Source organism: Psammomys obesus, unplaced genomic scaffold (assembly GCF_907164565.1).
Source record: "Psammomys obesus unplaced genomic scaffold, mPsaObe1.curated_primary_1811, whole genome shotgun sequence".
NCBI classification, from domain to species: Eukaryota; Metazoa; Chordata; class Mammalia; order Rodentia; family Muridae; genus Psammomys; species Psammomys obesus.
Genome location: NW_026586589.1, coordinates 8,099,506 through 8,122,935, shown reverse-complemented (window position 1 = coordinate 8,122,935; position 23,430 = coordinate 8,099,506). Strand labels below are relative to the sequence as shown.

The window sequence follows — 23,430 nt, the reverse complement described above, 5'->3', positions numbered from 1 at the left end:
ATATATACATCTATGTACTCGCCTACACAGACAGAGATATATGACACGCGTCCATGTGTTCTCATAGGTAGATGAATATTTATTGAGGAAGTTCATTTTATTAAACCCTTGACTTTCTTTTCCTTGTGCATGTATGTGAGTCTGGAATCACACGTCAAGGTTTGTGTGTCAAGGTCAGAGGAGAACTTACTTTTCTCCCTCTAGTGTGAACCCTGGGGACTGAACTCATATGTCATCAGACTTGGCAGCAGGCTCCTTTACCCACCGGACCATCTTGCTGGCCCAAACCATTTCCTTTTTGCTAAGCCATTTAAAGAAAACCATAGCTACTCTAAGATTTCACCTCAACATTTCGGTGTTTTTCTCTTCAGAACAAAGACATGCTCCAATAATTAGGAAAAAACATCGTATTCAAGAAATGAATGTGGACATCTATAATTCTGGGATTCAAGAGGCTAGGCCAAAGCTACACAGTGGAATCCATTTTGAACACAGTGAAAACTACCCAGCAAGGGTGACAACTGAGCCCAAGGACGGGGTGTAGGGTAAAAAGTCTGAGCTCACTTCTGGGTTTTGAAAACCCACCCATCCCTGGGCTAGCTCCAAGCTCAGGACTTGAAATCTGGTCAGTCTCTACCCTGGAAAAACTCCACCCCCGAGGAACCCTATAGAAGGCCTGCCTCCGCTCAGTTTCCTGCTGTTTCTCACCAGAGCGGAGGCAGCCATCCTTGTGTGTCTTTCCCAACAAACCTCTTGTGTGAGGTTTGTTGTGCAGTGACTCTTGGTATTCCTAGGCTCCTGGCTGCCGGGATACCTTTCCCATCAGAGCTGCAACACTTCCTCCACCGGGACTAAGTCTGATGAAAGGTTAATGACCTTAGGTGGACTGAGAAACTCCAGACAGACAGACCTGCAGGATCTTCTGACTCATATACCAAACCGTGCTATCCACCACGCAGAGACTGAAGAGGGCCTGACCCATAGATGGAGTCTTCCATCCCCAAGTCCCCTGCAGCGCTGAGTAAAGGACAATCCACTGTGCAGATGCCCATCGCTTTCTCTTCTCGTCACCTCCATCAATCCCAGCTGGCGCCTGCGTGTCAGTCAGTGGCCTATATATGAAAACGCTTTTTCTCTTTTCTGATTTTTTTATTCCAGTTTCACACGTGTCTTTAATGACTTTTAGTTGTTTTCACCTTCTTTTTCTCTCTCATCTCCCTACTCTCTGGTGAAAACTTTCTTCTTCCCAGGAAGCCCTCCTCCTATCTTCATGTCTTCTTTTGGTGTGTGACCCATTGAGCTTAATTAGAGTTGCTTCCAGGAGTGTGATGGCAGTTTATTTATCAGCACATGAGTAATATATCAATACCTATTCCATGGGATATAAAAGGCCCTTGGTGTCTGGCTCCTAGACAGCATGAATTTTCAAGATTTATCTATATTGTAGCATTTTTAGGACCCTTTTCACTTAGGGGTTGAACCAGCAGTCCTGACCACGTTGTTTTGGGGCCTTTGTCCTCTCTCCCTCATCCTGCTGTCTTCACTGCTTCTTTCTTCATGTTTCCAGTTCAGCCCACCTTAATGGGGGTAGGCAAGTGAATATAGGAAAGCTTCAAGACAACCCGATCCCTTCAACAAATTAGAATTGTGTGATTTTTTTTTCTATCAAAGGTGGTTAGTCCCACAAGGGCACATATTGCCTGAAACTCCCCTCTGCTCTGATTACCCAGTTGTGTCAAATAGTAAAGTTGAGTTCTCACGAATGGGATGAGACAGTGTTAGAGATGAAAGAGGTCGCCTTGGACAGCATGATCCCAAGCCCTGTTTGGGTTCTGGTGCACCCTTTTTGCAAAAAGAAACTGGCAGGTTACCTTTGTGTTGTGTATTCCTTTGCGGGAGCTGGAGAGCTGACTCAGCGGTGAAGAAAGAGCACCGGCTGCTCTTGCAGAGGACCTAGATTCGCTCCCTGGAGACCACGTGGTGGGTCACCCTTATAATTCCAGTCCTCCGGGATCTGATGCCCTCTGCTGGTCTCTGTGGACACCATGCACATATGTGGTACACAGATATATATGCAGGCAAAACACCCATACACATAAAATAAAGACAAATGGCAAGTGGGGAATAAAAGAGGAAACAATGACGGGAGGGTCGGAAAGAACATCAGAAGACACTGTAGAAATATATTGCTATAACATACAGACGAGCTCTGCTTTGTTTCTCATTCAATAAAATACAAATTTATAACAATAAGGATGCTGAACATGAGTTGCATATTTGAAAGTCTTAGGGAACAGTCGCTCATAGTTGTAGTTATGTTTTGGCAATGCATTCTGAATTATTTTTTGAGACAGGGGCTCATAATGAAGCTCAGGCTAGCCCCAAATTCATGATCCCCCTGCCTCAGCCTCCTGAATACTGAGTTTATACATGTCTGCCATGTTCACCTCCAGAGAACTCTCATCTTGGATTCTACATATTTTGTGGAAATGAGTAACGTTGTTTGTAAGCCCACCAGCTTTTTATTTATTCATTCATTCACTCATCTGTGCACATGCCTGTGTGTGTGAGTGCATGAGTACGTGCTGTCTGTGGAAGCCCAAGGAGGCTGTCAGGTGTGCTGCTCTCACTCTCTGCCTTACTTTTTTGACAGGGTTTCTCACCAAATCTGGAGCAAGGCGGCAGTCAGCAAGTCCCAGGGAACCTCCATCTCCACTGTCTGATGCTGGGATGGGATTAAGGCTGTATGTGGCCACACCCGTGTTTTTGAGTGCTGGGATTCGAACCCATGTCCTCATGCTTGTGCAGCAGAGTTCTTACCCACAGAGCCATCTCTCCAGCCCCAAGTCTACCATCTCTGAAGCTAAATCTGTTGAAGCTGAGTGAAAAGCACAAGGGGACCGCCATTTTGTTCTACTTTTCCCGATGTGAAAATCTGCCTCTACTAGAAGACCTTCCCAGACCCTGCCTAAAGGTTGCTTAGTTTTCCCTATTACTAACACATTTTCTTTCATCCTTCCTTTCTTTCCTTCTCATTCTTTTTTGGTGTGTGTGTGTGTGTGTGTGTGTGTGTGTATGTTGATTCCAGAGGATGATAGCCAATGTCTTCCTCATTTGCTTTCCATCTTACTTTTTGAGAGGCTCTCTCACTGATTCAGCTAGACTGGCTGACCACTGAGCTCCAGGGATCCACCTGCCTCTCCCCTCACATCCCTCCCAACGCCAGCACTGTGAATGCAGACACTGCTGTGGCGGGCTTTTCTGTGGGTGCTCGGGATCTGAACTCTGCCCATGCGGCAAACGCTTTACCAACTGAACCTCTCCAGGTGCCGGTGGCTCTGCTCGTCACGGAGCTTACACTACTGTCACTTTACAAACTCACCAGTGTATTTCTCTCCACCAGAATCTGGTTCCCACAAGAACGAAGCCTGTTTTCTTTTTTTTGCTGACTCTCTGGGGTCATGGCTGGCACCCAAAGGTGCTTAATCAACCTCTATTGCCGGGAAGGACTCACGGGTAAAGGAGGCAGTGAAAAGTTGAAAGCACATGTTGGAAAAACCAACAAAGAAATGCTGGAAACACTACCTTCCCCAAAGGTGCCAGAAAAGGAAGAGAGATACAACTTTATCTGCGGGGCTCTGGGGCGCACCACAGTGCTTCTCCTCTTATCAACTGGCTGAGAAAAATAAACAAGATTCATTATTGTTCAGCACAAATCTTTTCTTTTTTTAGTGAAATTTCACCAAGAGTCCAACATGAAAAACTTGATAGCCAAAAGCAGATTTATTATTGTAGCTCAGTCTCAAAAAAATAAAAATTTATCCAGTGGTTACGAGGAATCTAGGAAAACCTGGCCTAGCAGTGCCAGTTTAGAAGTGAAGGGCTGGCTAGGGCAGCTGAGAAGTGGGGTTCTCTGCTTGGTAGGCTGCTTTTCCTTTGGCTGGTCCCGGCTGTCAGGTGAGGAGAGTGTGCCTGGCCCTGCAGGGGGCTCCCAGGGCCCTGAAGGCACTGTCTTCCTCTGAGCTCTTGACTTGTTCTGCCTGAGAGAGTAGAGCTCCCTCACCAAGTCCTCCACTTCCCACCGCTCTTCCTTCAGCCTCCGGCAACAGTGCAAGGCAGCAGGGTCAATGGGGTGAGCTTCTGTGTTGAAGATGTAGCCCCCAGCTCCTAGGATGCACTCCCCATGGGGGGTCATCACAGAGTCAAAGGCGGAGCCGTTGTTGTGGATGAAGTTGTTCGGGTGAAACAGAAGGTAGAGGTATTTCACAGTCTCGGCCAGGAAGAAGGACTCCATGCGGTTGTCAAGCTTGTGATCCCGGAGGTCCTTGATCTGCCACATGATGGAGGAAGCGAGTCAGAGCAGCAACATGGTTTGGGAGTAAGGGTCAGGCAGCCCCCTTTAGGAACTGCTCTGCACTAAACTGCTGAGGGCTTTTGCGTGAATCACTTCTTGCAGACTTCACTCTTTCCAAGCCACCAGCACCTCTCACCTGAATCACGACAAACCAGGCTTCCTGCTTCCATCCATTATGGGCCTTCCCTGTCACTTCCCTTCTCCTCACTCTCTGGGACATGTCATTTCCCACAGGCTGGAAACCCGAGCGTGTCAGCTCCTTCAGGATCTAGCCTCTGCCCCTCTCTGCCCTCACTTCTTTCTGCTTGGATCCTTTTCTTGCAGCTCCCGCCACAAAGCACGTTGTCACCTGAGGGTCTTTGTGAATGTTTTTGAACACAGATCTAAGAAAGTGAGGGAGCCACAGAAGAGGCTGATGGGGAAGCAAAAAAGTGTCTCTGCCCTTGTTCCTCTGATAAGGCCTCTCCGAAGTCCTTGCACTCTGCTGTGGTCTCTCTACCCTTCAGCAGTCATTCTATCGCCTGTTCACATCGATACAGACTGGTAGATGGCAGGCATAGATGGATGTAACTCCTGTGCGACATAGAGTGTGCAACCCGGGAGTTAATATTATTAAAGACTGGAAGAAAAGAATTTCTGTTTGCCAACAGAGAGGTTTCAAGGGCAACTGGGACTACTTGGCAAACTGCAACCAATGAAACCTGTGTAGCTTATAAATTTATTATTAAATAAATCCTGACATTGGGGAAAAACATCAGTGTGTCCATCTGTTTCTGACACAGTGCTCACGACAAACAAGGAAACAATATTCTTGACCCTTGCTTGACGAGCATTAGGTTCTCACTATTGTGAATAACAAGTAGGGGTCAGCTGTAGAAAAAATTAAATGTTCACAGGCCGAGATGAGGAGTATAATTTACTAAAAATGCTTACTTTTAGCTTCTTAGATTTGCCAATACATTTAAGGAAAATTAATTCTCAATGGACATTTAGCTTGCACAATACTGTGACTCAACTATGGACTCAATCAAAGACCAAGTCAGATTTTTCTTTGTTTGACAAGGATTAAGGGCTGTTCCCATCATGCACCTTGGGAGGCCTCCAGAAGACCTCCTTTTCATGGAAATGAGCTTTGCTTTCCCAGTGGACTTGTTGCTTTGGTTTTTCAGAGACCTGAACACACTGGAAGCCAAAACAAACTGCTGCTTTTTATCCCATATCATTGCAGGTCTTCTCTATCAAAACATGAGTCTAGGAAATGTAGCCCAGTGGCTTAGGTTGAATCTTTAGCACCATGAAAAGAAAAAAAAGGACCTATCTGTACTTATAAAATATTGTCGCATTACAAAATTTTGCAAAAGTTTTCTTGTTTTGTTCTGGATTCCACACCCCAACACAAACTCTTATAGACTCTCAGGAAATCCCCAGCATATTTTCTTCTACATCTGTTTTATGTGTATACAGCGTCTGTCTGTACCTTGCCTGTTGGGTCCTCTAAGGATGTCAGCTGTCTCGTGGAGCAGCTAGTGTGCTATTTCTAAGGTACAAATCAGACCATGGTACTGCTCTGCTGTGGATCCTACCAAAGTTCTCAGCCCAAGCCAACCCAAATCCTACTCTCTCCTGTGCCAACAAAGGCCCTACAATGATCCACCCCTGCCTTTGTGAGCTCTCCTCCCTAACGCTGCTCCTTACTCACTCTCCTCCACTCCAGCCACACTGGCTTGCTTTCTGTCTCCCTGTCACACTTTCCTTATTTTTCCAACTAAAATGTAAGTTCATGGGAACAAGGGTCTTGGTCTGTTTGTGTCTCTAACCCATGGCCCAGAAGAGTGTCTGACATATGAAAGCCACACAGTAAACACCTGAGGGAACAGAATTGCTTATTAAGGTGCCATGCTTGAATACAGGGCTACCGGACTCTAGATTTCCTCCCTTAAAATTTATTTTAAAAGCCCTCAGACAAAACTTTCTACAAACCTCACTTTGAAAAGCATATACTCTGCCAGAAGAGAACTACCGATGCAGGCAGAGATAAACCAAGGGCTTGGGGTCTAATCCACTTTGGTAGCTAGGTCCCCGCCATTTGTAAAACTCCATTTTGGTTGAACTGTGATAATTCCAGTGACTACAATGACTTGGTTTCTTGAAGTAAATTAACTTGTTACTTTACACTTCTGACTGCCCCAAGGACCCCACGTAATGGCCCCCAGGAAAGATGTTATCTGTCACCTAATGCTCTTTAACTGCTTACCCCTAGCAACCAGAAACTACAGGCCAAAGAGAAACTTTCAGCCTCCTTCCATGGCCCCTCCTTTGTGTCCTATAACTACACCAGCTTATAAGAGGGCACTGGGTTCTAATTCTTACAGATTCCTTCTGCAATTTTTTTTTCCCCAAACAATGCCTGTGTTGTCTTGAGTCACTCTGCCCTTGCCTGTCTTTCCTCCTTGCTGACCTTTCACACTTCCACCAGACACATGGCCTTCAGCAAGCTTCTCTGTCCATGAGTTTACAACCACTCCCCTCTGACGTTACCACCGCTAGGGCTTTGGAGTGCTAAGAGGTGACACTTCCAATTTCCCAGGTCCCTGAAACACTTACCGTTGCAAATCCGCACTCCACCTTGCTGATTTTCTCAATGGACTCCACAGCATCTCTCCCAAGTTCTAAGAGAGTGGGGTCCCCCGTGGCACGGTAGAGGTACATTGCACTCTCGATGAGCTCTGTAAAGCCAAGCAGACCTTCTCAATGGCTGAGCAGGCATGGCATGCGGCCCGCTCAGGGAAGGCAACAGAGGTCTCTGCCCCTCCATACCTGGTCTGCAGAGCCCCCCTGGAGAGAATCATGCCATAGCTTTTGGGACTACTTGGCAAAATGCAATCAATGAAACCAATGCAGCTTATGAATTCTGACACTGTGGAAAGACTGAATGTGTCCATGCATGGTTTTCTGAGTCAAAATGCACAAATCTAGAAGCTCAGCCAGGCTCAGGGCCAGGGAAGGTAGTAGAGGTTGTGACCTGATCTTCAATGTCTGTTCCCTCCCTGACTTCAGCAGTGCTCCCGGCTCTCCGACAGGGAAGCAGTCCCAGCAGCGATGTGATAAGAACACCACAGAATACAGTTCTGTGAAGGGGCTTTTGCTTAACATGTGTAAGGCCCTGGGTGCAATTCCCAGCACCACAGAAAAAGAAAAAAAAAATTAATTATAACAAGTTAGCTGGGCATGGTGTCACACAGCTAAAACGCCAGCACTTGGGAAATGATGGCATGAGGACCAGGAGTTCTAAATCCCCCTCACCAGTACAGTGAGATCAAGGCTAGCCTGAGCTATGGGAAACTCTGAGAAGGTGCTCCAGATGCTCTGAAGGGTCCCATTCTCCACAGCTGGACTGTGATGTTCGGCCAGGGGCCCTTCCTAAGCTGGATAGTGGCCAACAGGAGTGGACCCAGGTGAGGCTATTTACCATTAAAATATATAAATATAGGTACATATATGTTTATTGCTTTTAAACACATGAATAATTATTATGAGAAAAATGGTTTTCTGCTGTCAATAGACTCAGTGGGCAGAAATGAAAACTCCTCTTTCTTTCTTTCTTTCTTTCTTTCTTTCTTTTCTTTTCTTTCTTTCTTTTTCTTTCTTTCTTTCCTTTTCTTTTCTTTCTCTCTTTCTTTCTTTCTTTTTGCACTGTGTAGCCCTGGCTGTCCTAACTCTGTACACCAGGCTGGCCTCGAACTCACCTGCCTCTGCCTTCCCAGTGCTGGGATTAAAGGTATGCACCACCACGGCCAGTTCATTGTTTTCTACTTTAGCACCTACCTCTTCTCAAATGAAAGAACTCTTCCCTACCCCAACATTTCCTCCAATCTTCTCCTTCCCTGGCTCTCCCCTCTGATGCAAATTCTAGCTGTCACTCACTCACTCATCTCCACACAGTCATTTCTAAAATGCTGGGGAGCACAGTCAGAGCCATGCACATGCTAGGCACACCATCTACCACTGAACTGTGTTCCAGCTTCCTCTACTCTTAGTTTAGAGAACAAGTCTCTGCCTGTCTCCTCAGATCTCCTGACCCTTCCTCCCCTCATCCCACGGTCCTCTAAACAAGCGTCACTTTCTAGGGTGCATTCCAGGGCAGATGAACACGCACAGAAGAGGCAGTGCTCTCCTGGGAGGCCTCCCTCTTCTGCCAGCAGCTGGCTGGGTCAAAGCCAACTTGTTCTCTTTCTCACACATGGGCCTAGTGTGTGAGCCTGTCCTGTTATGTCATCCTGGTCAACTCTTAAGCAGGCAGTAAAGGCCTTTAGAGGACTGCAGGCTGGGTTCTGTAACTGCCATCAAAGACTAACACCAGAGACCCATGCACTGGCCAGCCTAGCTACAGAACAGCCCCACTTGCATTTGCTTGGAGGAAGGAACGGTAGTTGCACTCCTAGAACTCCGGGTGGCAATGTGAATTTCCATCTAACACCTTCCTGCCAGTCGGCCCTGAACATAGAGCAGGTTGCCTCCGTAAGCAGTGAGCTCCCTGTCAATGGTGACTAGGCCAAGACTAGAAAACCACTGGATCCAATGACTGTAGGAAGACTTCAGTTAGAAGACCTCCCAGAAGCCTCCATGCTGAAACTGCATCTGAAACTCTTTGATATGTCCTTCAAATTCTTCAGTCTTATTTTACTTCCTCATAATGATAACTATGACTGAGTCTTCCTAAGGACTTTCTTTATTTCTTTAGAAAGAAATTATATCTTTTTAAAAATATTTTAATTCTATGTGCATTTGTGTTTCACCTGCATGTATGTCTGTATGAGCGTGTAGGATCCCCCGTAACTGGAGTTACAGTTGTGAGCTGCCATGTAAGTGGTAGAAATTGAACCCAGATCCTCTAGAAGAGCAACCTGTGTTCTTAACCACTGAGCCATCTTTCCAGCTCCCTCAAGAGTTTTCTTTAATTAAAAGAAGGAGGAGAAGGAGAAGAAGAAAAGGAAGGAGAGGAAGAAGGAGGAGAAGGAGGAGGAGGAGAAGAAGAAGAGGAAGAAGGAAAAGAAGACGAGGAGGAGGAAGGAGGAGAAACAGCAGCAGCCACGAGAACACCAGGAATCACAGTGCATCCAGAGCGTGGGTGTGTGACCACTTACCCCTCCACGAGCACAGAGCCCCCACATGTGACCACTCACCCCTCCATGAGCACCGCAGTGCTCATCTTCCCTCCCTCAAGTCCTACATTCCCTGGGGTAAGGGAGGAAAGGAATGGGCAGAGAACACAGAAGGCCAGTCTTGTGGCTCCAAGAGAATTCAGGTGGCAAGGGAGAACGTGCAGACAGTACTGTGCCCAGACAACCATGTGACCTGACCTACGCTAGGCCATGTGCCCACCTGCTGACTAAGCTCGGCCTGTCTCCCTAGCCCTTCCTTCCTCAGTTTTCTACTTCCCTGCAATGAATCAGAGAACATCAGAACTGGCAAAGGACTTAAGGAGGTGTCCAGTCTGTGGTCGTCTCCTTGATTCTGAACTGCCAAGGACGAGGGGATGAGACTTGGTGGCCTAAGGCCCAGGGTAGAAATGTACTTTACATAACCCACTGACAGAGTGGCCCGCAGTTCCTGATGTGCTGCTGGCAGAAGTCCCCAGCACTCAGCCTGCCTGGCATCTCTTTTTTCTCATTTCTCCAAGTTTGAAAGAGCACTGGACTTAGATAGGAGACCTGGGTTCTGGTCCCAGCTCCTGCACTTACAGCCTTGGACAAGCTACTTCAACCCAGCAGAACTCAGTTTCCATCTCTAGGAAGAAAGCCACCAAGAGCCATCAGAGAAGACAGAAAAGCAGCCTGGGAGAGCATGCCTGAAGGGCTAGGGTGTGCAGAGCCAGAGCTCGGAGGTCGGCCATGGACCAAAGACCCTGCTTACCCGGGCGAAGTGGGTAGCCTTCTCGCTTCTCCACTGTGTATCCCTGAGGAATGTTGTAGAATTCTGGCAGTCCCCCAAACTGCTTCCATACAGTGTAGTAGTTGAGGAAGGTCCTCATGGCATTGTCAATATCCCCAATAAGGCTCTGTGGGGGGGAAAATGGACATCAGGTCAGCAGACTCAGGCACAGAGTCCACAGGTAAAACCTCACAAATCAATCAGTCTCTAGGCAAAGACAATGCAAAGCCTTGGAAGCCGAAAGTGCTGATGTCATTCCTGAGGTTGACCACTGACTCTGCAGCCCTGAGCCACAGAGTGAACCTCTTGGGGCCTTGTCTATAAGACACAAAAACTCAACACCTATCTCTGGACCTCCATGGTCAGTGTCTGCTACTACCAATTTTTTATTTTGGAGAGCTGATCCAAAGTTCTAAGAAGAAAGGAAAGACTGACTATGCTAAGACTCAGGAGGATCCCACACCTCCAACACACAGCCATGCTCACTAGTGGCCTTTATAACCTTTCCAAGTTTCTTTATGTAGACGTAAGAAAATGAGAGTGCTGATTTCCTACACTATGAACAGCCTTTCACACGTTATTCCATGCTTTCTTTATCCATTCAATAATGTATCTTGGTTTTCTTCCATGTACACAGAGAGGACCCAACCGTTTATAGACAGCTGCACAGTATTTAACACCTAGACTGAAGTTAATGCATTTTATAACTAATCATTTAGTTTATTTCCAGTCTTTCACCATTTGCTAAAACAACTAAGGATGCAAAAATGCTGTCTATATATCACTTCAAGCATATGAAAATGTAGACAAATCTCCAGAAATAGAATTTGTGGGTCAAAGAATATGTGTTACTAAATATGTGTTATTAAAAGGATCCTTTTTTTCCTTCCTTCTTTCCTCCTCCTCCTCTTTCTTCCTTTCTTTCTCTCTCTCTCCCCCTCTCTCTTTCTCTTTTCTGCTTTTCTTTCTTTCAGACAGGATCTTAACACATGACTCTGTCTGCCCTGGAACTTGCTAGGTAGACCAGGTCTACCTACCAAGACCTGGTCTTGAACTCACAGAGATCCACTTACCTCTGTCTCACAAGCACTGGAATTAAAGGTATGTGCCACCATGGCCAGGTCAGGTCACTTACCTGTTTTTTTAATTTTTACTTAAGAATTAAAAACATTTCATTATCACTCCTAGTGCTTTACTGTAGTGCAACAGCAATCTTTATGTTTTCGTGTTTCCTTGCCTCTGCGTGTTTGTGTGGTGCACGCGTGCTCCTGTGCATGTGTGTGTATATGCACAAAGGGAAGCTGTCCATTCTCACAGACTTTTAAGTGTCTTTCTCTTAACACTTGGGAGGTAGAGACAGGGGGATCAGAAGTTCAAGGTCATCTTCCATTACACGTGAATTTAAGGCTAGCCTGGGATGTATGAGGTCCTGTCTCAAAACAAAACAAAAGCAAACAAAAGGCAACAAAAGGTCACAAAAATATTTTGACACATGAAATATTTTGGTATAGGCAAGGGTAGATTAGATGGGCTCTAAGGTCCTTTCTAACTATAATTCTACCAGACTATATCAGGAGAAAATAATCAGGACAGTGGGCAGAGCAGGCCACTGTGTCAAGGAGAGACGTTGAAACAAATGCCCCATAAAGCAGCTGTTGCCACTGGCTGTTCCTCTGCAGTCTGGAGCAACGCTGCCCATCGCTGCAGGTGGCACTCCACCCACAGACAACTGGGAGCTCAGCTCCTTCCTGCTTACTTTGGAGCACTGGATTAGGTGGAATCATGTACTGTGTAGCTTGCTTTAGTTCCTTCTTCCACACACTGCCCAGGGTATTCAAGCAACTAAAGTTCCTTATTGGATACACTAGGATAAGCTTGCTCGCGTTATCATACCACAGAAAAATGGCCACTCTCTTTGGCAAGTCCTACCTGAAGACCAGGCCAGTAGGCCTCCAAGGACTGGAAGACTGGCATGGACACGGTCCCCTTGTACATCTGCACCCAGAGGTACCAGTCATCAAAGTGGGTGTAATTCCGAATGGCTTTGTTGTACTCTGCACCACGGGAGATGAGATAATGGACACAGGTTACTGAAGAGTCAGACAAGCCTTGACCACAGAAGCATGCACTTCTATACTATGCCTAACCTTGAAGCAGACGAGGACACACTGATGGACGCACACTAGAAAGGAACATGGATTCAAACGCCAGGTTCAAATGCTAGCTCTTCCTTTTCCACACACTAGCTATGAGCCTCGGGCTTGTCACACGTTAAACTGTGAAGGTAATGCTATATACCTGGTGGGGTTAGCCAGTTATTTATTTATTCAGCAAGTAGCCCCTAACTAGATATTCGGTTAACAGCAAGACAAAAGCTCCCCCACATGTTGCTGACATGTCAGCGGGAAGCTGAGCTGACATCTCTCCTCTAGGATGTGAGTCCAGGAGGACTTCAGCTTTGTGTGCACTGCAGAATCCCCACCACTAGGACAGTGCATAGTAAATACACATGATGGATATTATCTGGATGAACCAAAGGCAGACACAACTTCATAAGCTACGTCAAAAGAATGTAGGAAGAATTAAACAACCACGCTCAGAGCTTGCTGCAGGGTTTGGTATGTCAATGTTACCCAATAAACATGCGCCAAGTAAATCAACAGTGGCTGTAATAAGCATTACTGTGTGCTTGACAAGCCTGCATGACAATTATTACTAGTATCCAGTAGCCTGAAATGTAAACATGACCTACTGCAGATAAAGAACCGGGAGAAACCGAAAATGAGTTAAGGCACAGGGCAGATGCCAAAGGCTCTGTACTCCGAGGAGAAACATGCTGCTTCTTAGGCAGAACATGTAAAGTAAGCTCTGACAGAAAGAAGGATGAAAGTTGGACACATGAAGACAGGACATGAAGACATACCAGGACAAACAAACACCCTGCAATGTGGCCAAGAGGTAAGGAGTCCAGACCACAGTCAGAGAAAGCAGTACTTAGGCGCTCTAGGGGTACAGCAGGGTCCTCCAAGACTAAAACCTTCCATTCTGGAGGGAAACTCATTAAGACACAGGATGTTAGAAAAGAAGTGAGCCAGCACGGATGGTAAAGGGGAGGTAAAGCAATGGAGAAACTCAGAAAGCTCCAGAAGTAAACAACTCTGAGGCTTTAGGAAGTCCCTGAAATCAACCAGATACACTGCGCCCCTCCCTTAGCAAGAATATATAAGCTGCAAGGGCTGCTTAGAGATTTTCTCTGGCAAGCTGAGCCTCCCAGAAGAGGCTGAGACCAACGCCGAGCCACCTGGAGGAACTAGAGAGCTGCCTAACAGAAGCAGAGATCAGCCAAGCTTCCCGGTGAGGCTCTCCAACCTGTTGAGCTGCCTGCAGGCTGTGCAGGGTGCTCCAGGCTTCCCGCTTTGTGAGCTGTCACCCATGCTCAAGTGGGCTTTGGTGATGCAGCTGTCTCTGGTCATGTCTACACCTGTACGTACCCCTCACTTATTTCCATAAGTGACCCCAATAGAACTCCCTGGCTCACCAAGTTGGATCTTGGGGTATCCGTATTTCAGTCTGTCACTGGCTCCCTATCTGGGATGAGCAGCTCTTTGTTCATGTCCCCCAGTAATAGTGCCACACAACAAAGGCACAGGTGGGAAGATAAAGAGTTTAAGGTTATCCTTGGCTACACAGAATTTGACACAAGCCTGAGACCCTGACTCAAAACCATAAATAAATAAATAAACAAACAAAAACAAACAGAACAAAATCTAAGCCAAATAAAGCCATACAACAGAAAAAGAACATATGAGGAGGTACGGTTGGCATCCAGAGCCTCCGGTGGCGCTGAATGCAGAATGGGTGGATTCTGTGGGCACTGAGCATAGACAATTGACATATGCAATAAAGCATAATCAACAGGAGAGTCATATAAAAAGCCCCCTTACCCTGCCCCTTTTACCTAGAAACATGGCCATGAGCTTCTTATCCTGAAGAAGAATGGCTCCTTTCACCAGGTACTCAAAATAGGAGTCCACACCAGCCCCGATGCCTGCGTCCTGGGCCACCCATTTGCCAGTGAGCACATCGATGTGATTGCCAACCTAAAGAGAAACACACTAGCTAAGAAGGACCCAGGGCCCAGGAAGGACCTACCCAGCGTTCTAACTGGCCGGTGAGATGCCAGGCAGGCATCACAGTGCTTCCTTACAACATGAAGGATGCGAGGAGAGCACAAGGCTGCCCCACAGCCACGCTTCCTGCACACCTGGGCTGTGCAGACAGCTCATGCTCATTTAAAAGGACTTACTTAGTGTACCTGACAGAATGAAAATGAGAGAGAATGACCTAAAGTATTCACTTTTGCTTAGAAAGACTGTAGGTGGGGATGAGAACTTGTTTCTAGAATCTGTCTCTGACTCAGGGAATGAATCTGTGACTCCAGGATCCACAAATCCAGGAAAGCTGGGCGTGAAGCTCAGCTGCAGAGGGTCTGCCTGGCATTCTTGAGGCCCTGGTTCAATCCCGTGTCAAAAAGCCAAAAGCAGAACAGCGCTCTCTCTCTCTCTCTCTCTCTTGCTCTCTCTCGTCTCTCTTCTATCTATCCTACCTTTCTTTCTCTCTCCCTCTCTCCTTCTCCCTCTCTCTCTCTGCCCTACTCCCTCTCTGGAAAGATACAGGAAGCTGAGAGAGAGGTTGCTTCTAAGGAAAGGAACTGGACAGCTGGGGCATTGGGATCAGAGGAGACTGCCAGTGTCACTGGGTACATTTTGTGTATGCTTTGGTTTTTTTAATTCCCATGACTTCAGAGCCTTTTAGAAGTAAATGTTAAAAGAGTTTCTCATGTAACCTGGATTCTCCCGGAAGCTTCACTTCAGCTGGTTGGCGATCAACTGAAAGGACACAGCTAAGCATACTGTGTTAGTTCAGAACCCTCATCAAGGAAGACTGAAAGAAGCTCATTTGGAAGGTGAGTTCCTGGAAATACTAATATGAAAGGAAGGGGCAAATGAAACAGGCAAGGGGAAGCAACCCATCAGGGTGCGAGATCAGGCAGGTTTCTACTGGAGGTTGCTGAAGGCAAACCCGCTGGGATCTGGAAGCTGCTGCAGAAGATGTCCCTCAGAGCGAGCTCACCACAGACATCCTCATGTCAGTCACTGGTGGACAACTGCTCATGGGACCTGGGATTTCCAGCAAAAGCAAAGCAGAGTAGTCTCCAGGCAAAAGGACATGGGTGTCAACAGGCCCGGGTGCACAGGAATGATGAAGGAGAGAGGGCACCACCCAAGTTCACCACAGTGCCAAGGCTGGAGCAACACCGGCCTGCACTGGACTGAGGGTGCTACCATGGGCCTCTAGAGTGGCGTCTAAAGGGATTTTCTGAATTCTCAGAAAAACTCCATTCTCTGAGCTGACAGCACCAAACTTTACGTAAAATCACTTTCAAACACAGGCACTGTAGTGATTCAGTGTCGTTCCTAATACATTACCATCACTGCTGGAGCATCTGAGGACCAGAGAAGTTGCACAACCGTGAAGCAGGGCCAGCGCTTGAATCTAGCACTGAACTGAATCCAGTGTCACCGTCCTGATTTGCTTTGGATCAACTACTGTTAGTGTCACTATCTCAGCCCTTTTCAAATTTGAAATCAGTTTTAAGGATTGGCTGGCCCAGAATGTGTTAAATTTCCATTTATTAATAGGAACTGAAGGGAAAATGAAGTCCTAGGGTCAAATATGCTTGGGAAAGAGATTCCTTTACCACTGACTACACTTAATATTTTTTATTCTGTTCAAGTTCTTCATGACTCTAAAAAAAGAAAAAGCAAAAAATAAAATAACCCCCCATACCATATGCAAGAATCCCCTAATTTACTGTTCTGAAATTTTTTTTTCATATCAGCTACTCAACATCTCTCAGTACTGGTGTTCTGTGAAACAATTTCGCAATGTCAATAGTCACTCAGGGGCCAGGTGAAGTGATAATCTATGGTCAGTGAGTCAGGGGTGTGAAGCATATGACTCCTTCGAGAATTAAGAAAGGCTTAAAGCGTGACATAACCCTGCTCCCTCCAAGGATGAGGCATCTGCCTCTCTCCCTCTGGTGCTAGCGGGTTTTATGTCAGCTTGACACAGCTAGCGTCACTGGAAGACATTTTCTCAATTGAGAAAATGCCCCAGCGACTGGCCATGAGCAAGCCTGTGACACATCTTGCCTGATGGAGAAGGGCTGACTCTCTGTGAGGCTGCATCCCTGGGCTGGTAGTCCTGGGTGCTCTGAGAAAGCCAGCTGAGCAAGCCATGCAGCAGGACCCCTTACAGCCCTATCAGTTACTCCTCCAGCTTCCTTCCTTGAATACTTGCTCTGATTTCCCTGGGTGATGGACTACAGGATGAACTAAACCCTTTTCTGCCCACGGTGATGTTTTATCACAGCAACAGAAACCCTAACTAAGACACCTTAGTGTAAAATGTAAACAGAGGCTCGGATACTTTGGGTATCCTGGGCCACTCCTACAATCCCTGTAAGATTCCCTTGGCTGAACTCTAACTCATTCCTTAGACCTCTGTGTCTCATAAGTGGGGAGCAACACAGAGGCTTTGACTTACACAGGAAAGGCAACAGCTGACCTACCAGCCCAATATCTGACCGGCTCTCCCAGAGGCGCATCAGGGCCACCCTGGCCACATCTTCAAACACAGGGTCACCAGTGAGGCTGCTCAGGGTGGCAAATTCCACAATGAAGGTCCCAATCCCTGCTGTACAGGTAACAGGAGTCTCTCCAGGGTTCACGCCACGAAGCAGGTTCACAGTTCCATAGGGCATGCCCGTGGGGGTCTGAAATGCTAAACCGGCAGAAATTTATGGCTCCAGGCAGAAGGAGAGAGAGATGGGTGGTTTGATGATAGAGCCCAAGCTTCCGGCCTCAGTCAGCACTTCTTTCTGTCTTTCTTGGGTAACTGTTTGTGTCTCTAAGCCAGAGGAAGAGGTATGTCTCACTGCAGGCCTCTTAACCCAGGTCCCTGAACCACCTAACCCAGACACTGTCAAACACTGAGCGATATAACCTTGGGCTCCCACTGTGAAGAGGAGACCTGGAAAGAGCTGAGTTCCCAGCTGCCACGCTCCACACCTCACATTAGCTACCAAAACTTTTTACTTTATTTTATTATTTCATTTTCACACTCTGCCTTCCAAAGCCAGGCAGGTAACTGAATGTGAAGTGGCAAGGCTTTGGCTTTAGGCAGTGGTGGGGCCACACGGGAAGTTACTCATGGACTCTCAGCAAATGAAACACACTGGTAGGGGAGTCAATTTTAGAGCCTTGACTCAAATAAAAAGTTCAGGGACAAGATTATTTTTAAAATAAAATCTAAAAACAGGATGCAAACTAAACTATGATACAACACAAGCCCCTACTTACAGGTAGGGAAAAGCATGCCTGCAGCACGTGACTCAGCTAAAGGTCACACAGGAGAGTCACTCAGGGAGGGAATTGGAAATGCTTGCCCTGACCCCACCCCTTTAAATGCAGCCCAGGGCTCTGCCCATCCACCCATATCCAGGGAAAAGCTTGACAATGAGCCCAAGACAGAGATTTCCTCTCCAGCCCCAAAGACCAACAATGGCAGAGCAGTCTTCATGTCACCAAACCGTGAACTAAGTTGTCAAAACCTGTAAGTGCTACAAGCTCCAGACACTTTGTCTGCTGGAGGAATGAGACCTCTGTTCTGGCACAGCACAGGTGAGGAGAAAGAGTCACAAGCAAGAAAGGCTCAAAGGAATATTTTAGGGACAGGCAGCAGGTACTAAAGGAAGGCTGTAAGAATGACAGAGGCGATTTACTAGTGCTGGCTTCCTAATTAACCAACATGAACTTTAGAGTATGTATATTACTCCATGTAAATAAATTTTAAATGAGAAAAAAACAGAAGGGGCAACAAGGCAGGTTTTTCCAGGGATGAATCACACAGGACATGTTTATGAGGAGGCTGTGAGCCATGGGCTGAGACCTGAACCCAGCTCGCCCTCCTGCCTTGGCCTTCCCCAGGGCTGAGAGGCGAATGATGCATTTGAGAGACAAATAAGTGAGATGGCCAAGGAACTAGCAGAATACACACAGTGGCAGTCATGTGTTCGGGTGTGAACATCCCTAGACTTCTACCACACCCAAAAAGGAACACAGCGTCCAGCTGACGTTGCATGCCCCAGCATTGATGGCCCCACTGGACAAAAATAGTGAGTCTTGGCTTGTAGTCCTGAACATGGCTTGACCACAGAAACCAATCCCTCATCTGGTTTTCCAAGCATCTTCTCCTGTCTAACCCCAGCTTAGCCTTCCAAAAGGCACATCTAGTAGGTGAGAATTATGGATGGCAGAGAAACTGAGCCATGGAGCAGGAGAGTGACATAGTCAAGATGCTGGGTGGCAGAGGAAAACTTAGAACCAGAACCCACAGCTCTTAATGCTCAGACCAAAGCCATTACCTGGGGCCCTTTTATTCTAGTAGCATATGGCCTGCGAGGGTGCAAGAAGGCTCACTCAAAATAAATGCAAGGACCGTGAACCAGTAAAACTCGCTTTTCACCTGCATCTGCAAACAGCAGTAACTCCAGCTTAGCCATCCTGGGCCAACACCCTCAGAAGACCCTTAAAATGCTTAGGACTCTCCTGATTTCTACAGTGAGAACTCTCCTGATTTCTATTGTAAAAGGTTTCCACAGGGGCAGAAATAAAGATGAGGTTAAAAAAAAAATCAGGGAAAAACATCTCAGCATTGCCATTCTTACCTCCAGCAAGACAAGCAGGACTAGAGCCAGATGTGCACACCTGTCAGCCCAGTACTTGGGAGACAGAGGCAGGACTGTCACAGCTCAAGGTAAATCCTGTCTATATAGTATGTTACAGGCCAGCCAGAGCTACACAGTGTGAGCTCATCTCAAAGGAAGAGAGGAAAAGAGAGAAAAGAAGAGGAGGAAGGGGGCTGGAGAGATGGCTCAGCAGTTAAGAGCACCGTCTGCTCTTCCAGAGTTCCTGAGTTTAACTCCCAGCAACCACATGGTAGCTCACAACCATCTATAGTGAGATCTGGTGCCCTCTTCTGGTGGCAGATGTATATGCAGGCAGAGCACCATATACATAATAAATAGATCTTTAAAAAAAAGAAGAGGAGGAAGAAGAACCAACTGGGCTTTGTATCGCTGTCATGTCTGTGTATTCCCACCCCCCACCCCCAATCTCTGCTCTTACCTGGGAGGAGTTTTCGGGCTGCTTCCTCTGCCATTCTGAGGAGAGGTCCAGAACAAGGCCATCCAGGTTCTACTTCCACACCAGCCTTCTTTGACAGGAGATGAGCAGAAAGGAGTCCTCCTACCACTGAAGATGGCACAAAACACCAGTGTCAGGGTCCTGGCCCAGTTTTTCTCTTGTGTAAACTAGTACTAACCCCTGTTGGAGTGCCTCACTATGAAGAAGCTAATGAAAAAGCCATCCCTACCCAGGCAGAGTGACATACACCTCTAATCCCAGTGCCTGGGAAGCAGAGGCAGAGGCCAGCCTGGACTATATCATGAGATAATACCTTGAAAAAAAAATGCAATTCTATTGGGTTTCATAGTGACAAAAGGTGCTATGGAAGCTGGAGAAAAGTATCAATGGACTTATACAGCAGAGGACCCTGAATGCTAAAATACTGACCTTTCCACCAAGATATGTCCACTGGTACAATAGTGGCATGACTGTTACAGAGCAACCAACTACTTTCTGATTATATCTGAGGCTTGCTCCACAGGAGGGAATTTATGTCCTGGTGATATAAACCTGATCAAAAGCCCATGGTGAGGAAGGTCACAGGCTCCTCAGGAGAAGTTATTACTGTAGGGTTACTGAACAGACATGTTAGCATACTGCCTTTAAATATTTATTTTTATACCCACAGATGAGTGCTGCAAAAAGAAGCTTCTCTGTAAGTAGTCAGTATTGTAGCATTCCACCTGTTCTCAGTGCAGGGACCAGAATTTATAACTGGTCAAAATGCTGAGAATATGTGACAGCTGAGAGCTTGGCTCTCAGCAGAACACTGATATTAACCCACGTTCTCAAGGCCCAGGGAATATCTCAGAAGAGATGGCAGAATGACTCTAAGAGGCAGAGGATGGAGAGGAGTGCTCTGAACCGGACATGGCCATGGCCGTTGCACTCATGATCTCACAACAGCAATGGTTACCTGCAAAAGATCAGGCTAGCAAGCATTCCAGCATGGATGGGACAGGAGCGCATGAGGCTCCATGTCTAGCTGAGGAGCCATTGGTAACTGAGGGCTATTAGGGGTTAGGGAGTCACTTTATTTGGGGGTTACGCTGCTGACAGGTCATCTATGCTCCAGTGGTGGTCCACACGCCCACGCACAGGCAGCATTAACTGGATATGAAGGTTGGAGGAGGAAGTTGGGGGGGTCTGGAAGGAGTGAAGAAGGATTTGAGCTGGATATGACCACAGTACATCATACACATCTATGAAATTATCAAGGAGTACATGGCTAAAAGGGCCATCAAGATAGCGCAGTGAGTTAAGGTACCTGCTGCCAAGTTTGACGACCTGACTTTCATCCCCAGGACTCATGTGGTGGAAGGAAAGAATTAATTTTCCCAAGTTGTTCTCTGACCTCTACACACGTCACTGTGCATTCACTCATACCCAGACAGCAAATAAGTAAACGTAATACAACTTAAAAAAATAAAGTTAAATACTCTATGGGGCGGCTCTCATCCTTCCTAGTGCTGCAACCCTTTAATACAGTTCATGTGGTGGTGACCCCCAAAAATAAAATTATTTTTGTTGCTACCTCAAAAGTGTAATTTTGTTACTTTTATGAATCACAGCGTAAATATCTATGCTTTCTGATGGTTTTAGGTGACCCCCATGAAAGGGTCATTCGACCCAAAGGGGTCACAATCCCACAGGTTGACAACCACTGCTCTAAAACAAGCAGAAGAGGTCACCCCTTAATCCAGCCTATTGACAGCATTAACAGCGTCTCCCTGGTGGGTCACAAGACAATGAGCATCCTTTGAAGCCCCCAGCACAGACCAAGATCTGGGCACCGCTGACCCCTCTGCAGACATGGATTTTAAGTTTCAGAGAAGCAAGGTGACTTGCCCTGTGACTTGTGACCTATTTGACGGCCCATAGGATAGTCCGTCCGATTCTACAGCTCTGCTCACTTCAGTCTGTCACTCTCCTGTCAGCTTTTGCATGTCAGGGGATGAGGAAGCGGCTTGTCGTTTCCTCCATCTTACTTTTTATTTTGATTCATCACTCAATATTCAGGGCGTATAAAAAAAGACAGGATTCTGCAGCTGGAAACAAGGCTAACCAGACATCAGGCAGTGCCCTCTGACAAAAATAACCTGTAACCTTGAGCTTTGGTTTCCCCTTCTTCCTGGCTAAAAGGAACTGAGACGAAGACAGGACTAGGACAAACAAGTCACCTGATGAAAGGCCCCTGCAGGACGTGAGTCCTAAAAGAATTATCTACTCTATAGAATAAAGATTACGAATGGACCGTGTGGGTACCTCTACAAGCACACATTAGGAAGGTCACACGCGTCAAACCCTGGTACCAGTTAAAAGTAGAGGGTTATGTGAGAGCCAAAATTACAGTTTAAGTTTTAAAGACTGTGCACAAGAGATCCATGAAACAAAAACCCCTCTAACCTGAAAGGCCCTTGCCCAAGGACAGGTACTTCTGGAAGTACTGGAGGCTACTGTTTGTGGGAGATAAGCCATGTGTTTCCACTCCCCTAAACACGTTTGTTTGACTCAACTGTACAGGCTGTGCGTGATCACATGTAGGTGAGGGGTATGAAGGCAGGAAGTACGTCAGGATATACATATATGCTTGACCCTGACTGGAGCTGATGGGAAATATGGTAGCCTTATGGCTTTGTCTTTATAAGCCTCTGAAAAATGTGACTTGTCACCATTTTCTAGAAATCCTGGAAAGGTCTTGGCCAGAGTGCATCATCCTGACCAGTATTTAATTAAAGCTTGCTTCAAATTTGGTTCAAAACTGTACAACTGGTCTTTCTCAGGTTTAACAGTTAGGGAACAAAATCCCCTCAGAGTCAGTGACTACAACCAGGAACTCAAATTTTAGAGTCTGAATTCACATGAACTGAATGGTGCAGAAAACCTCAAATGAAAAGGGGCTTTGCAGAAATCTGAACGGTTCAGGATTTGCAGTGCTAGAGATCAAACCCAAGAGCCTATCCTATTTGACACGTGCTGCTCCATACTAAGCTACATCCCCAGCATAAAGAGAGCTTTGTAGGTGGTACCTTGAGTCACATGGCAGAAATCAACAACAATGTATCTGGAAAAAAAAAAAAAAAAGCCACATTCTATCCAGGCCTCTAAGAATCCAACTGGTGACATTTAGGAAATGAGCCTATAGTAAATAATACAAATTAGGATTTTTTAAATCGCAGAAAAGCTTGTGGAAACAAAGCTTTATGAGTAACAGCAGAAGTAAAAGACCGAGGTGCCCCGCCACTTCAGATACTGACATTTTCCAGAGAATGGAAAATAATGATGAGATACTTAAAGACATGAAAGAGATTGGATATAGAAAGAAGTAGCCAAAAACACCATAAAAAGAACACATATATTTATAAAAATAAAAAAACAGAACTTCTAAAGATAAAAATATAATAAATGTAAGTGAAAATTACATGATTTACTGGTACATAAAATATACCTGAAGACTTAGTAGATTTGAAGACCGCCAAAAGGTTATCCAAAATGCAACATGAAGATACAAAATGTTCCTTAAATACAAGAGCAACTCAAGGGGCAAAGTAGAATTCTAGTTGGGAATAAAATAAAAAATTGATAGATACACAGAGAGAGACAGACAGACAGACAGACAGGAAAGGAAAAAATTGGGGGGAGGGGGAGGAAGTATCCGAACTTTCTCAACTAAGGAAAAACAAGAACGTACAGACCCAAGAATCCCAAGCAAGAAAAGAAGAAACCCACAATGATAGATGCTAACATACATACTGCAAATGCATATGTTGCAAAACATCAAATAAATAAATAAATAAATAAATAAATAAATAAATAAATAAATAAATAAATAAA

General features: G+C 46.1%; 1 protein-coding gene across 1 annotated transcript in view; it reads right to left on the bottom strand.

Annotated features, from left to right (window-relative positions):
* Window positions 1-3,764: 3,764 nt before the first annotated feature.
* Window positions 3,765-23,430, bottom strand: part of Edem2 (ER degradation enhancing alpha-mannosidase like protein 2) — a 28,821-nt gene continuing 9,155 nt past the window's right edge. The window contains exons 5-11 of the mRNA XM_055602345.1: window positions 19,537-19,662; window positions 16,920-17,131; window positions 14,244-14,385; window positions 12,215-12,339; window positions 10,268-10,412; window positions 6,959-7,080; window positions 3,765-4,330 (exon numbers count right to left, since the gene is read on the bottom strand). Of these exons, the coding sequence (XP_055458320.1) occupies window positions 3,830-4,330; window positions 6,959-7,080; window positions 10,268-10,412; window positions 12,215-12,339; window positions 14,244-14,385; window positions 16,920-17,131; window positions 19,537-19,662 (1,373 nt within the window). The 3' untranslated portion in view covers window positions 3,765-3,829. The remainder of the gene's footprint in view (window positions 4,331-6,958; window positions 7,081-10,267; window positions 10,413-12,214; window positions 12,340-14,243; window positions 14,386-16,919; window positions 17,132-19,536; window positions 19,663-23,430) is intronic.